Raw genomic sequence first — 12,330 nt, 5'->3', positions numbered from 1 at the left:
GCACTCTTTAAATGCAACATTGTATCAGAAAATTAGTTTTCAGATAGAAGATGGCGATGCAATTTGAAAAATATTGATTCATTGATTCATTTCTTGAGGACACAAAAGATGAAATAAAATCACAGCTGAGGAGAAGTCACGTCATTCCATTGCTTAACAAATACTGGATGGGAAAAACTCAGTGTGTGCTTTCACACACATTTTTGTAATTTACTGTAAAGCATTAGTTTTTTAACGTCCCTTAAAAAGAACGGTTCACATAGCACATGATAGTCAGGTTTTCTGAATCCATCCTACACGATACAATCCCCTGAGTACTTAGGTCACATTGTGGAGACAAAAAACTGGTCCCCCCTTTGGTGCAGCAGAACAAGTTTTAAATACAGCGCTGACATATTATGACCTTATAAAGTTAATGTGGCTACCGTGTTAGCAAACAGTTGCATATTTAACATCCAGCAGATATGGGGCAACATTTCATTCACTTTGAGTCGTGTTTCTGGCAACCTGAAGAATGTAGGGGAAATGTTCACTCTCCTTTTTAGCTCTGTTTTGGTCTCCACCAACTCCTAAAAATATCTGTTAACTGCCACTATGTTCACTAGCTAGTTGCTAACTTCATCTGACTGCTGTTGGTGCTAAGCAGGTAAAGTCCAGTGAGTTGATCAGAGCTTTATCATGGTAAACAGTTGCTGCTGCTTGTATTGAAGTCGATGAGAGCGGTGAAAACAGAAAACTGGGAAAACCAAAACAATGAGCTGAAAGCTTCGTAGAGCTGAGGGGAACTGAAGCGTCAGGTGCTAATTCTCTATGGGTTCATCACTACGAGAGACTCCTTTCACCTTACACATAGTAATTTCATGCATTGTCAATATAAGATTATTGATTATGGCACCTTTTACAGTAGTAATAATTTAGGGTTCATAAATGATTAGGTGAAGGTTAGGACAAGGTTTAGGGTTAGGCATGTAGTAGTCTCGCATTGCCGGACCTTCTTCCACGGCGCTGCAGAGGAGGGTCTGGCTAGTCCACACAGCATTCCGGGATGGGAGAAAAATGTGCTCTCGTTTGTTGGCATTTCTTCAAACCAACCACAATCGTCTTGGGCGGTGCTAAGCGCCGAGCGGAGCCACGGTGCCTCTCAAAATAGCCTCGGGAAGGAACTTGTTTTGGTGGAACGTGTACTTTCTAAGGTTGTTTTAGTCATGCAACAGAAAACTCAGACTGGACAGATAGTCTAGCTAGCTGTCTCAATTTACCATGCAGAAATCTGAAGAGCAGTTAACCATAGTCCTCATAAATCAAGCAGAGTTTAAAATTATAACACAAAGGAAGCAGAAGGTAACGGACATCTGTCCGAAAAGAGTGAAATCAGGTGGATTTTACAGCGGCAATGGAGCAATCCCGGAAGTGGAACGTTGTGGATATAGACTAGGCATGTAGTAGTTATGGCTAAGGTTAGAGTAACCCTGCAGGGAATTACTCTACGTCAACACAATGTTAGGAGTACCCATGTGTATAGTATCTATAATTAGACTGCAAAGGCTGTATTTTGTGCCAGGTTATCAGCGTAGCCGCGGGGGAGACTTAACTGTTGAAAATGAGAGAGAAAAGATGCAGATACGGATCTGACTTGTGTAAATGAAAAGCTGACCTGCTGTTGGAGGAAAGGCAGATAGTGATCAGGACTTACAGCAGAGAGGCGAGTTGTTTAGATGCCCAAAGCACTCAGGTGTGTGCTTTTAAATGATTGGGTGTTGCAATCCCTCTGCTCTGCTGTGTGTGTGTGTGTGTGTGTGTGTGTGTGTGTGTGTGTGTGTGTGTGTGTGTGTGTGTGTGTGTGTGCGTGTGCGTGTGTGTGTGCGTGTGCGTGTGCGTGTGTGTGTGTCAGGTTGGAAGTTTGGTGCTTTGTTTGGCCGCTCCGGTGCATTCCCGGCTGACTGCGTCCATCCCGTGGCTCCTCCTGACTTCCTGTCGCTGCCACTGGACCGCAAGGCCGAGCCTCGAGGAGGAGCGGGACAGTTCGCTGTATCATCAGCCATCGCTGTTGCTGTGGCGTCCACCATGGCTGCACATGAAATAGATCAAACAATTGAGGTACACAGGCACACTCACTCACATGCTGTGTTTTTTCTGTCTCTCAACTGATCTGAGTGTCAGATTGTTTTTCACTGTCAATCTTTTCAGAGGGTTTCCCTTGACGGCTTTGCTGATGGCGATCTGGATGAGAGGGCCCTGCAAGACAGTAAATATGACATGTTGGAGTTCGCCAAGAAGTACTTCAGACAGGGAAACAACATGAAGGGGTGAGACAAAGAAAGAGAAGTGCACACACCCTGAAATCCTCTTAAACACACGGAAAAACAAACAAATCCAGTAATGAAAAGTACCTTAGTACATTTACTCAGGTACTGTTCTTAAGTACAATTTTGAGTTACTTTTTCTTCTCAAGTATTACTATTTTATGTTCCTTTATACTTCTACCTCACTACATTTTTGAATGAGATATTGTAGTTATAGTTCCACTACATTCAATTTACAGATACAGTTACTAGTTACTTATTGAAATTTACATACAAAACACATCATTAGTTGAAATATTACATGAATTACATGAAATATGATGGATTGTTATAGAACAGGATATCAAGTAAATAAATACTAAAACACTGACTGAAACCAAAGTGTAATGAGTATATTTAAATACATTTTGTTGCTAATACTTTTATCAAATTCAATTTCTAAACAGGACTTTTATCTTTTGCACCATTGCTACTTTTTCTGAAGTAAATTTTCTGAATACTTCTTCCAAATTGTGTTTAAATCTAACGGCTGCACTTTGTGACTGCTTTGTGCTCATAGAGATTCCCTGAGGAGCAAAAGCAAGAACAGAGACTCCAGAGAGCCCACTGAAATGATCAAGTTCTCCAAGGTGGCTTTACTCTTGCTATAACTTAAAGCATGGTATAAAACGTCTATCTTCTCTTGGTGGTTTTTAAGTGTATTGAGTTGTTTATATTACTTTTCTCCATTGCAGACTCCTCTGACTGAGTCTCTGATAGAGTTTACGGACCCAGTCATGAACAGAGTGGCAGCTGATCTCTTCCTGTGTAAGTTCTCACCTTCTCCTTCTCTCATCTCTCCTCTAATTACATTATCTTATTTCATTACTCCTATTACACCGATTCATCCAACTGAGACGTTATTGTATCAGATTTTAAGTAATCAAGCGCTTGATTCCTCTACAAAATCTGCTATTCAATACTTGACGTGTGTGTGTGTGTGTGTGTGTGTGTGTGTGTGTGTGTGCGTGTGTGTGTGCGCATGTGTGTGCGTGCGTGCGTGCGTGTAATTTGTGTAGCGGTGATGCGTTTCATGGGTGACTCTCCGTCAAAGGGATCCACAGAGCATGAAGTGGTCAGCACTTTCCTCAAGGTAAATACACAAGTTTATTTTTTCTTAGGCTATTATTTTGTCTTTGACAGTTTGCTAATATGTGTGTGTGTGTGTGTGTGTGTGTGTGTGTGTGTGTGTGTGTGTGTGTGCCTGCGTGTGTCCTCTCCTCAGCTCATAGGAGAGTTCACCTTGATGAGGGATGAGGCCTACTGCCAACTCCTCAAACAGCTTACGACTAACACCAGCTCCAAACCGTAAGTCTGCTTCCCCACATAAACCACGTACACACCAAAAACCAACCCACACTATGCTCCTCTTTCTTCCCCAAGCCTGTAATCCTGAGAGTATCTGTGCACTCTTGTGTTGTACAGTGATAGCTGCCAACGAGGTTGGAGGCTGCTGTACATCCTCACTGCTTTCCATCGCTGCTCTGAAGTCCTCAAGCCCTTCCTGCTGAAGAGCCTGCTGCAGGCTTCTCGCAGCGCTGGGGAACAGTATCAGGGTAAAGAACACACACAAACACACAGTCATTAAGTGTAAATCTGCTGTACACATAACCAACGCCAGCAGCATGTAATTTTTTCTTTCAACATGTTAGGCATCGCTAAAGCATGCGAGCAGAACCTGAAGAAGACGTTCCAGTACGGCGGCCGCATTGTTTCACCCAACAGCATGGAGCTGAAGGCTGTGATGGTCAGTGCCTCTGTTTATTTATCTGCAGTGGTGGAAGATGTATTCAGATCCTCTCATTAATAAAACTAGTGATACCCACAGTGTAAAGATTCTCCGTAACACATAAAAGTCATGCCTTGATTTAAGTAAAACAGTAGCAGCAGTATAAGCAGCTAAAAGTAAAGGCACTTATTAGGCAGAATAGCCACATTCACATCTATGTTATGTTATAGTATGATATAAGCAGCAAATTGATGTGGTAGCCATTCGAATTGGAACTAATTTTGAAGGACAAGTGTGATGATATTCTATTTTTTTTCTTATTGTCAACCAATCTCATGAAAACACCAAAACCAACAAGCACTGTCAGTGTATCCAGAGCTCCTTCCTTTGTGTCTTAGAGCTCCATTGTTGTCCAAACACTATTAAAGACACATTAAGGAGCAAGACTTTTGCACTGGGTGACATTTTCCTTCATTTAATGAACATGGACACTGTAGCCTAAAATTACCCCCCAATAAATGCACATTTTAAGTTGTTTTTAAAGATTTATTTAGGAACCAATCGGCTTTAGGCTGAGTATCACTGACAGGGATAGGAAGTCAAAATGTGATAAAAGACAAACACATTGTTGGTTTTATTCTTTGCACAGGATTTGTTAACAATAAGAAAACTATAAAATACCAAAATCCTTATCCTTTAACTCTTTTACATATTTGTGTGTAGTTTAATCCATAACATGAAATCATATTCTATAAACGGATGCTAGATTTTGCATGTAAAATCTTAAGGTAAAGCACAAATATCTCAAAGTTGCACAGTACATAATTGCTGTATTTACATATAGTTACCCTCCACTGCTTCATGTGTAGGTTTATGTGTGTTAAGGTCCTGAAAGAATCAGCCATAGTCCAATATGTCCAGTGTATGTATAGTATATACTATATAAGTGTATGTTTGTACTTCCTCAGGCGGGACGTAGTTCAAAACGTCAGCTGTTTCTCTTTCCTGGAGGCATTGAACGTCACGTGAAAATCAAAACGTGCTCTGTAAGTGTGCAGCCACTGTTAAGCACCACTGGTCATCATCATCAAACTTTATTTGTAGAGCACTTTAAAACCACTACAGTGGACCAAAGTGCTGTTAAGAAGAATAAATAAAATACCTCAAATACACAATTCACAGGAGGCATAAAATACAAAGAACATGAGAAATAATAATAACAGCCATACAATAAAAACAATGAAATCGAGTAATGTCAATGTCACTGGTGTCTATGAGGAGACGGCTGGGATTTAGTTGTGTGTGTTGATATTGTCGTGTTTTTCAGGTTGCCCTGGAGGTGATTGAGGAGCTGTGTTATGAGATGGGTTTACACAAACTGGAGGCCATAGAAGAATATGCCATATTTTTAGTCACCAACAGAGGTGAACACACAGACGTCTGCTTCTCTCTCACACACAAACACACATGAAACGTTATTATTAGCGCACAATGTCAATCTTCTCGTCACTGTCAGTGAAGCAGATCCACTAACAGATCACATATCAGACTGTTCTCTGGTTTCTAGCTGTGGGAGAAAGTCGCTCACGACTCCTGAAAGGGCCGTCATGGCAAAATAACATGATGGCTCGATATCACCTTTTCATTTCCGATACTGATATCCCAACACAGACTCTCTGCCAATAGCTATCCAGTACACATTTTTCCTCATTATCTACTAAGATGTCAATGTGCCCTTCATTGCATGCTGTGTGTCTATATAAATAAACATGATGCACAAATTGTCATACACTTAATCCCATTAGTGAAGAAATACGTAGTTCATAACATGACATAGTATAACTCTTTCTAACAGTTTCAAAAGGAACTTTCACGTGCTTTTAAATGTTTCTGATAAAATGAAGAAGACGCATTTGTTATGGTTTTTTGTACAACTTTGACATCTTCCTTTGTACAATGTTCCTGCTGCTTCAGTCTTGTTAGGTTTTAGTGCTGAAAACTCCAATTTGCTGATTGTGTCCCTTGAATCACTCACACGGGACTCTTTGCATTCTGTTGTTTTTGTTTTTTTTTTCCCTCCTTTTCATTAAATATCTCCACATGAAAACAGCTGGCAGCTGCTGTCGCTCGTGTGCTATTCAAAAGCACTGCAGCTCACGCAACATGTGGCTACACAAACATTAACATTACTTTTTTCAGGGTATTTATGTCAGTAGTTTGTATTGGATTTTAACTAGTATTTTGTCAGATACTGATTCAAACAAATCCTTCATAACAACTAATCCCTTAACTGCATAATTTAAGTTAACCTTTAGATGAAAATGCATATCTCTGTGAAATAAATGACATGTGTACGTGTGTGTGTCCAGGTCAGAACGTGCGTCCTCTGAACAAACACGAGTACATCCTGGATGTTGCGACCGAGGCTGAGTTAGTCGATACCAACTACAGCTTCTGGTTCAGACGAGTTGTCTGGACTCAACCGCTCAAGTTTGATAATGAGCTCTGTGTTGCCATGCACTATAACCAGGTACAACAGGTGGAGTTTCACACGCATACAGTATATGTTACCTACTTATGTGCCTGTGTATGTAACTGTGTGTGTGTGTGTGTGTGTGTGTGTGTGTGTGTGTGTGTGTGTGTGTGTGTGTGTGTGTGTGTGTGTGTGTGTGTGTGTGTGTGTTCAGATCCTGCCAGATTACCGTAAAGGCCTGCTAAATGTTCTTCCACATGGAAAAGTGAGCGATCAACAGTTCCACCAGATCTCCAAACTGGCAGCTTTACAGCACAGAGCCAAAGACATCGTCTTCATCCCCAGCATGTGAGAGAACAAACTGTGTTTGACAATACAGCCCCTAGTTTCAGTGATCAAGGGTTAAAATAGTCTTTCAGATAATCACAAAATATTTGTTATACTTTATTGTCATCCATTCATTGCTGGGTTCATGACCCCAAATTCATCACATTCTTTACAGATAAGGGTGTAGCAGAACAAACACTAATCATAAAAAGAGAATAATTGTTGTTGTAACAAGAGTAGTGGAAAAATAATAGAGAAAGAAAAATGTCTGTCCTCAATACAGAAAAGCACAGTGAGAATATACATAAATACGAAAGAATAAGAAAAGTTTCATGCATACAAACAATGCAGTAAATGGAAAAATGCATACTTGTAAATATACACACATATCCAAACATTCACCCATTTCACCCATTCCATTCCCAGGTTTCAATTTCCACAGCACAGCCATTTAGCCCATCTTGTTTTAATACAGTCAACACTATCGCTGTGCTTTTAATTTGCTCCAGTAGTTCAGTAGTTCCTTTTAAACATTTTCTAAGTAAATATTCATACTTTTTATCCATTATTTTAGGCTTTATTTGACCTTCCCTGTTTCCCTTTTAACACCAATTCAATTGGATTTTAACATTTAACACATGAGCAAAAAATAAAAGGGAAATTAGCATACATTTCTCCACAAAAATCAATTTTACCTGCAGGTCAGTTATTTTAGAAAAATCCCCCTTAAACAGAGCCTCTGTTTCAGCACATTTACTGGAGATGCACATTAGATTTATGGGTGTGTGTTGTATATAAATGTTGTATATTTTGTTATTTATGTGTAATGCCGACATCATGACATCACATAGATTGTTGCATTACAGCTGCACTGAAGCTGCAATGGATGTTTTTCTACATTTTCCAACAACCGTACAGGAAGAAACTCCTCGTTAAAGAGAGAATGCAGTGCAGTCAGTAGTTTTTGTGTTTAAAGTGCGTGACTGTAAAAACTTGTCCTTTTCGTCCTCTACCTGTTGTTATCGCTGTGTCTCTCCGCCCTCACACAGAGCTGACAGCAGAACAGAAACCGCTCACTGAGTAAAATCATCCTGAGAAATGTTGAGAAATCACTGAGTGAAGCAGACTCCTGTTTATCTTCTTCTCTCTTCCAGACATGAATTATCAGAGTACATCGCCCCACCTCTGTTCAAAAAGCAGCCACCCCAGCAGTGGGTTACCATGGTGACGCAGCACATGCAGCAAGTGCAGACCCTGAACCCACACCAGGCCAGAGCACAGTTTCTGGGTAAGACCCCCTGTTCACATTAAGAGGCACCACAGGTAAAAACTGTGATTTTGGCTGAACCAGTCAGTTTTTTTTACAATACTTTCTATGACTGGATTCCTCTCACTGTATGTGTCATTTTGTGGCTCGATGGTGTTTTTTTGCCCACAACAATCCTTCCAAGCAGCGCTGCGACCCCTGCCTCCAAGGCACCTAACCTTAACCCTAACCCTAACCTTAACCATAACCTTAACCATAACCAGTGCCTAATCCTAGTGCCGTTGGGGGCAAAAAACACCGATAAACCATTTTGTGAATGTGATACTGTCAAAAGCTCCAGAACAAGCGACTATGTGGATCTTAGTTGAGTGTTGTTTCCAAGGTCAAGAATGAACTGTTGAGCGCGATCGATTAATAAATTAATCCGCACATTAACAGCAAAAGTAATCTGCATTTAGATGTGAAGAAGAAATGCTGTAACATGTACATTTGCACTTTTTTAAGTATACTGTCATAATACAGGAAGTATTTGTGTCTTAAAAAGGTACTCCGGGGTAGTGATAGACCGATTTTATCGCCCAGCCGATATATCAGGCCGATATTTGCGTTTTTACGTGTATCGCATCGGCTGATACGTGGCTGCTGCGTTCGCCAATGCAGACCATGCACTGCCCCTCCCCCACTAGCAGATTGCTGGTGGCACCATGGCAGGCTTAAATTACAAATCAAGCACTTTATTTCAATGGTTACTTTTCAGGTTTATTGTTTTCTTAAATTATTTAAATGTGTTGACAAAGGACATTTTGTGATGACCTGATTATATCTGTCTTATAATATGTCAGCAAGCAATGCATCATCAAGGCTGTGTTGTAGATGTTGATGAAAGCCTTTTACCCTTGCACAGTTAACCATATGCAGTGTACCCATCCATACGATGCACATTGCAGACATAATTTGGGTGATATGAATGTAAGATGATTGCAGAAGTGACACTGATCTGTGTTTTTGTTTATTATTTTTAAAGAAATGGCAGAGCAGATTCCAAAAAAGAATCCAGTGTGGCAGGGTTTACATTTTTATGATGTAAATTGAGGGAGCAAAAGCAGTATCGGCTCCAAATATGGGCTCAAGAAAATCAGCAGCACGTATCGGTCATCGGCTAAGGCTGATGGAGAAAAAAACGATATCGGCATTGGATGTAGTTTTGCTGAAACATAATGTTAAGATACAGATTAAACAAACGTTCTAACTCGAAGCAGCAGAGGCCAAGATTTCTTGACTCCGGTATGGGTTCAACCTCAAAAACACTTAAATCCTATATTTCCCATGCAGCTCAAACAGTAATAACCTTGATGACATCAGGGTAATTCTGTTCAGACTTGACAAAGCTCCTCCAGAGCCAGAGAACAATTTTTTTCTCAATAAACTGAACTTGAAGTGTAAAATCTCTTCTTTTTTTTTGTCCAACTGATGTGATGAATAAAAGCTATCTGCACTCACTATTGTTATATTCTGTGTCTTTGTGCGTGCAGGGCTGATCAGTGCATTCCCCATGTTCGGCTCCTCGTTCTTCTACATCCACAGCAGCAGCTCCACCACCTTTTACGCCCCCTGTATTGTTGCTGTCAATCAACATGGCCTCCACTTCCTGCACAAAAATACACACGTAAGGAACCGCACACATTCACGATCGCCAAGCACTCATATGACTCAGTTCATCGTGACTGACACATGACCCCAGAAGTAGAGTCTGACATGACTACACAGTTGCAGTAGACCAGGGTTCTTCCTGGCTTATAGTGGGCCTTTTTGGGGGGAATCCACGTGCCGTAGTCTGTGTTACCTTATCTGACAGAAATCTAGCATTTTCCTGTTATTTCTGACAATTTGATAAACAATAATGTATATTGTGCTTGAGTAAATATAACTCCAATTTACAAAGCTGGTTAAAAAAATAATAATATTAATACTTAAATAAATCACCGGGAGAGGTACAGCCTGACTATGGAGATAAAACTGAGATTAGCACTCATATTCGGGTTTATGTTCTGCTGGTTCAACAGTTGTTTGGTAAATTGCTCTCAAACACATTATTAAAAGAGGATTTGAATTGCTAATTTTCTTCTGAATTCTTGTCATTTTGGTGCTGGGGATTTTCCTTTGGGGGGGGCAATAATTCCTCTATGCAGGAAAAACCCTGTGGACGCTTGTGTGTTATGTGACAGACAGTTGTGTGTTATAATATTTGGTCTCTGTGGTGCAGGAGCTGATGGTAGTGGTCCCCCTGGTGGAGGTGCAGTCCAGCCGCACCCAGAGGCCCACTGCTGGAACGAGTTACCCGTATGTAGACGTCACCCTGGGGGACTTGAACACGCAGCGGGTCATTCAGCTGCAGCTGGAGCAGGTATTACGCAAACATAGACGAGGACATTCAGAGGCCACACATGGTCATTTTCAGAAAAGAGTTGCTGTGTTACTGTGCTCATGCTGGCGGTGTTTGTCCACAGGGCCTGGAGTTGTGTCGAGTCATCGCCATGCAGATAGAAAACATGATGTCTGTGCGGGAGAGGAGACTCACCCTGCCACCCAGTGAAATCACCATGTTATAACTTATGCTCATGCCTCATTGTAACGCACACACTTGTATGAACACACACATACATGTAGACGAAACCCTTATAAATAGCCTACCTCTTCTTGCCTTCAGGTGTTTTAATATGTGATGTGAATGCATAAGTGTACCCTGAAGTCAGTCTCCTTTAACTTGATGATTATACTACATTACCTGAAACAAAGTGCATCCTGAAGGCAGTGAAAAGTCAATATAAGTTAATGTTTCTTTCAGGTTGACGCCTTTATAATTGCACTTACTACCTTAGTTTTAATTGATCAAACACAAAAGATGTTTTAAAATGTGCAGAAACGGAGGAACGTCACAGGCCTGTGCCTTGTCATTACAAAGTTTTATAACTGATATTTAACGTGTTTTTTAAATTTTTTTATTGATACTGTTTACTGTGAAACTTGATAGTGAAACAATTGTTGTATTCAACCAATATTAATGCATCAACTTTCTTGTTTTGTAAAGAATATTTTATCAAAATAAAATAAGCAATTTTAAGGAGAGATATGAACACTTCTGCGTGTGATTCAAATTATTAAACAACAAATACTTGGTATAAAGAGGTATCAGTATAAAATAGATCAACTGAAGGTTTTGATAGGTATAAACAGTCAACACTATAATAAGAATTAACAAAGCCCCTAAAATAGTTAAATTAATGAACAGTCTCAGGCAGGGCTGCAAGTAATTTTTTCTTTATTGAAAAAAAAACTGTGAAAAAGTTAGTATAAACGATGGATTTAACCATTAGTTAGTCAAAAGGAAATGAATCTGCACGTTTTTCCATCAATCCGATTAGGTATTAATTGTTTAAGTTGTTTTTAAGCATAAATTCCAAAAAATATCTTCATCCAGCTTGTCTAATCTGAATATTGGCTGGTTTTATTAGTCTTAATAATATTTAACTGATTATTTTGGGTTTTGGACCAAACAAGTAATTTGAATGTGTCAGTTTGGGCTTTGGTATTTTTTTGCTAATCAATTAATTGTGTGGTATATTAAACGTAAAAAGTTTTTTTAACAGGCCTAAAACATGGCCAACAGAAGTCCACAACGTCTTTAAATTGCTTATTTGTTTGACCAACAGTCTACAACCTAAAAGTATTTGATATGTTAATTATATAATTTTAATTATATAAAACCAAAAATTTCAGTTAAAAATCAAAAAATTGGTATGTAGGTAAGGTATAGTAGATACATATGCATACAAATATATACATGTTGTAATGTCCAGCAGTGTCCAGCAGTTAGTTGTGCACAAATATTCAGATATATTTTCAACACACAAACTCTTATTCATATTACCGAATCGGCATACGTGCAGTTTAGTGTCCCAAATTATTTTCCAAAAACTGAGTGTCCCAAATGATGAGGGTCTTATTTGAGACAGGTTAAGGTTAGGGTAGCACAGGAAGTTTAGCAGGTTCATAATTAATTAAGGACATTGTATGGGGAATGAGGGACACTGAACTGCACGTATACCCAAAATTAGCACTAGTCTTGCGCGTGCCCTCAGGGCTCCTAAAATGGATTTTAGTGTTCACGTGACAGTCCCTCCCAGGTCACCAC

General features: G+C 39.8%; 1 protein-coding gene across 1 annotated transcript in view; it reads left to right on the top strand.

Moving 5' to 3' along the window:
* Positions 1-10,747, top strand: part of myo15ab (myosin XVAb) — a 51,072-nt gene extending 40,325 nt beyond the window's left edge. The window contains exons 59-74 of the mRNA XM_078268327.1: positions 1,892-2,097; positions 2,188-2,306; positions 2,863-2,932; positions 3,038-3,110; positions 3,362-3,435; positions 3,568-3,650; positions 3,768-3,898; positions 3,995-4,089; positions 5,040-5,117; positions 5,399-5,495; positions 6,441-6,601; positions 6,759-6,892; positions 8,026-8,159; positions 9,671-9,804; positions 10,402-10,542; positions 10,646-10,747. Coding sequence (XP_078124453.1) covers positions 1,892-2,097; positions 2,188-2,306; positions 2,863-2,932; positions 3,038-3,110; positions 3,362-3,435; positions 3,568-3,650; positions 3,768-3,898; positions 3,995-4,089; positions 5,040-5,117; positions 5,399-5,495; positions 6,441-6,601; positions 6,759-6,892; positions 8,026-8,159; positions 9,671-9,804; positions 10,402-10,542; positions 10,646-10,747 — 1,832 coding nt within the window. The remainder of the gene's footprint in view (positions 1-1,891; positions 2,098-2,187; positions 2,307-2,862; positions 2,933-3,037; positions 3,111-3,361; positions 3,436-3,567; positions 3,651-3,767; positions 3,899-3,994; positions 4,090-5,039; positions 5,118-5,398; positions 5,496-6,440; positions 6,602-6,758; positions 6,893-8,025; positions 8,160-9,670; positions 9,805-10,401; positions 10,543-10,645) is intronic.
* Positions 10,748-12,330: the final 1,583 nt, after the last annotated feature.

The sequence above is a fragment of the Sander vitreus genome, chromosome 2 (assembly GCF_031162955.1).
Source record: "Sander vitreus isolate 19-12246 chromosome 2, sanVit1, whole genome shotgun sequence".
Classification (NCBI taxonomy): domain Eukaryota; kingdom Metazoa; phylum Chordata; class Actinopteri; order Perciformes; family Percidae; genus Sander; species Sander vitreus.
This window is presented reverse-complemented; position numbering and strand designations above follow the sequence as displayed.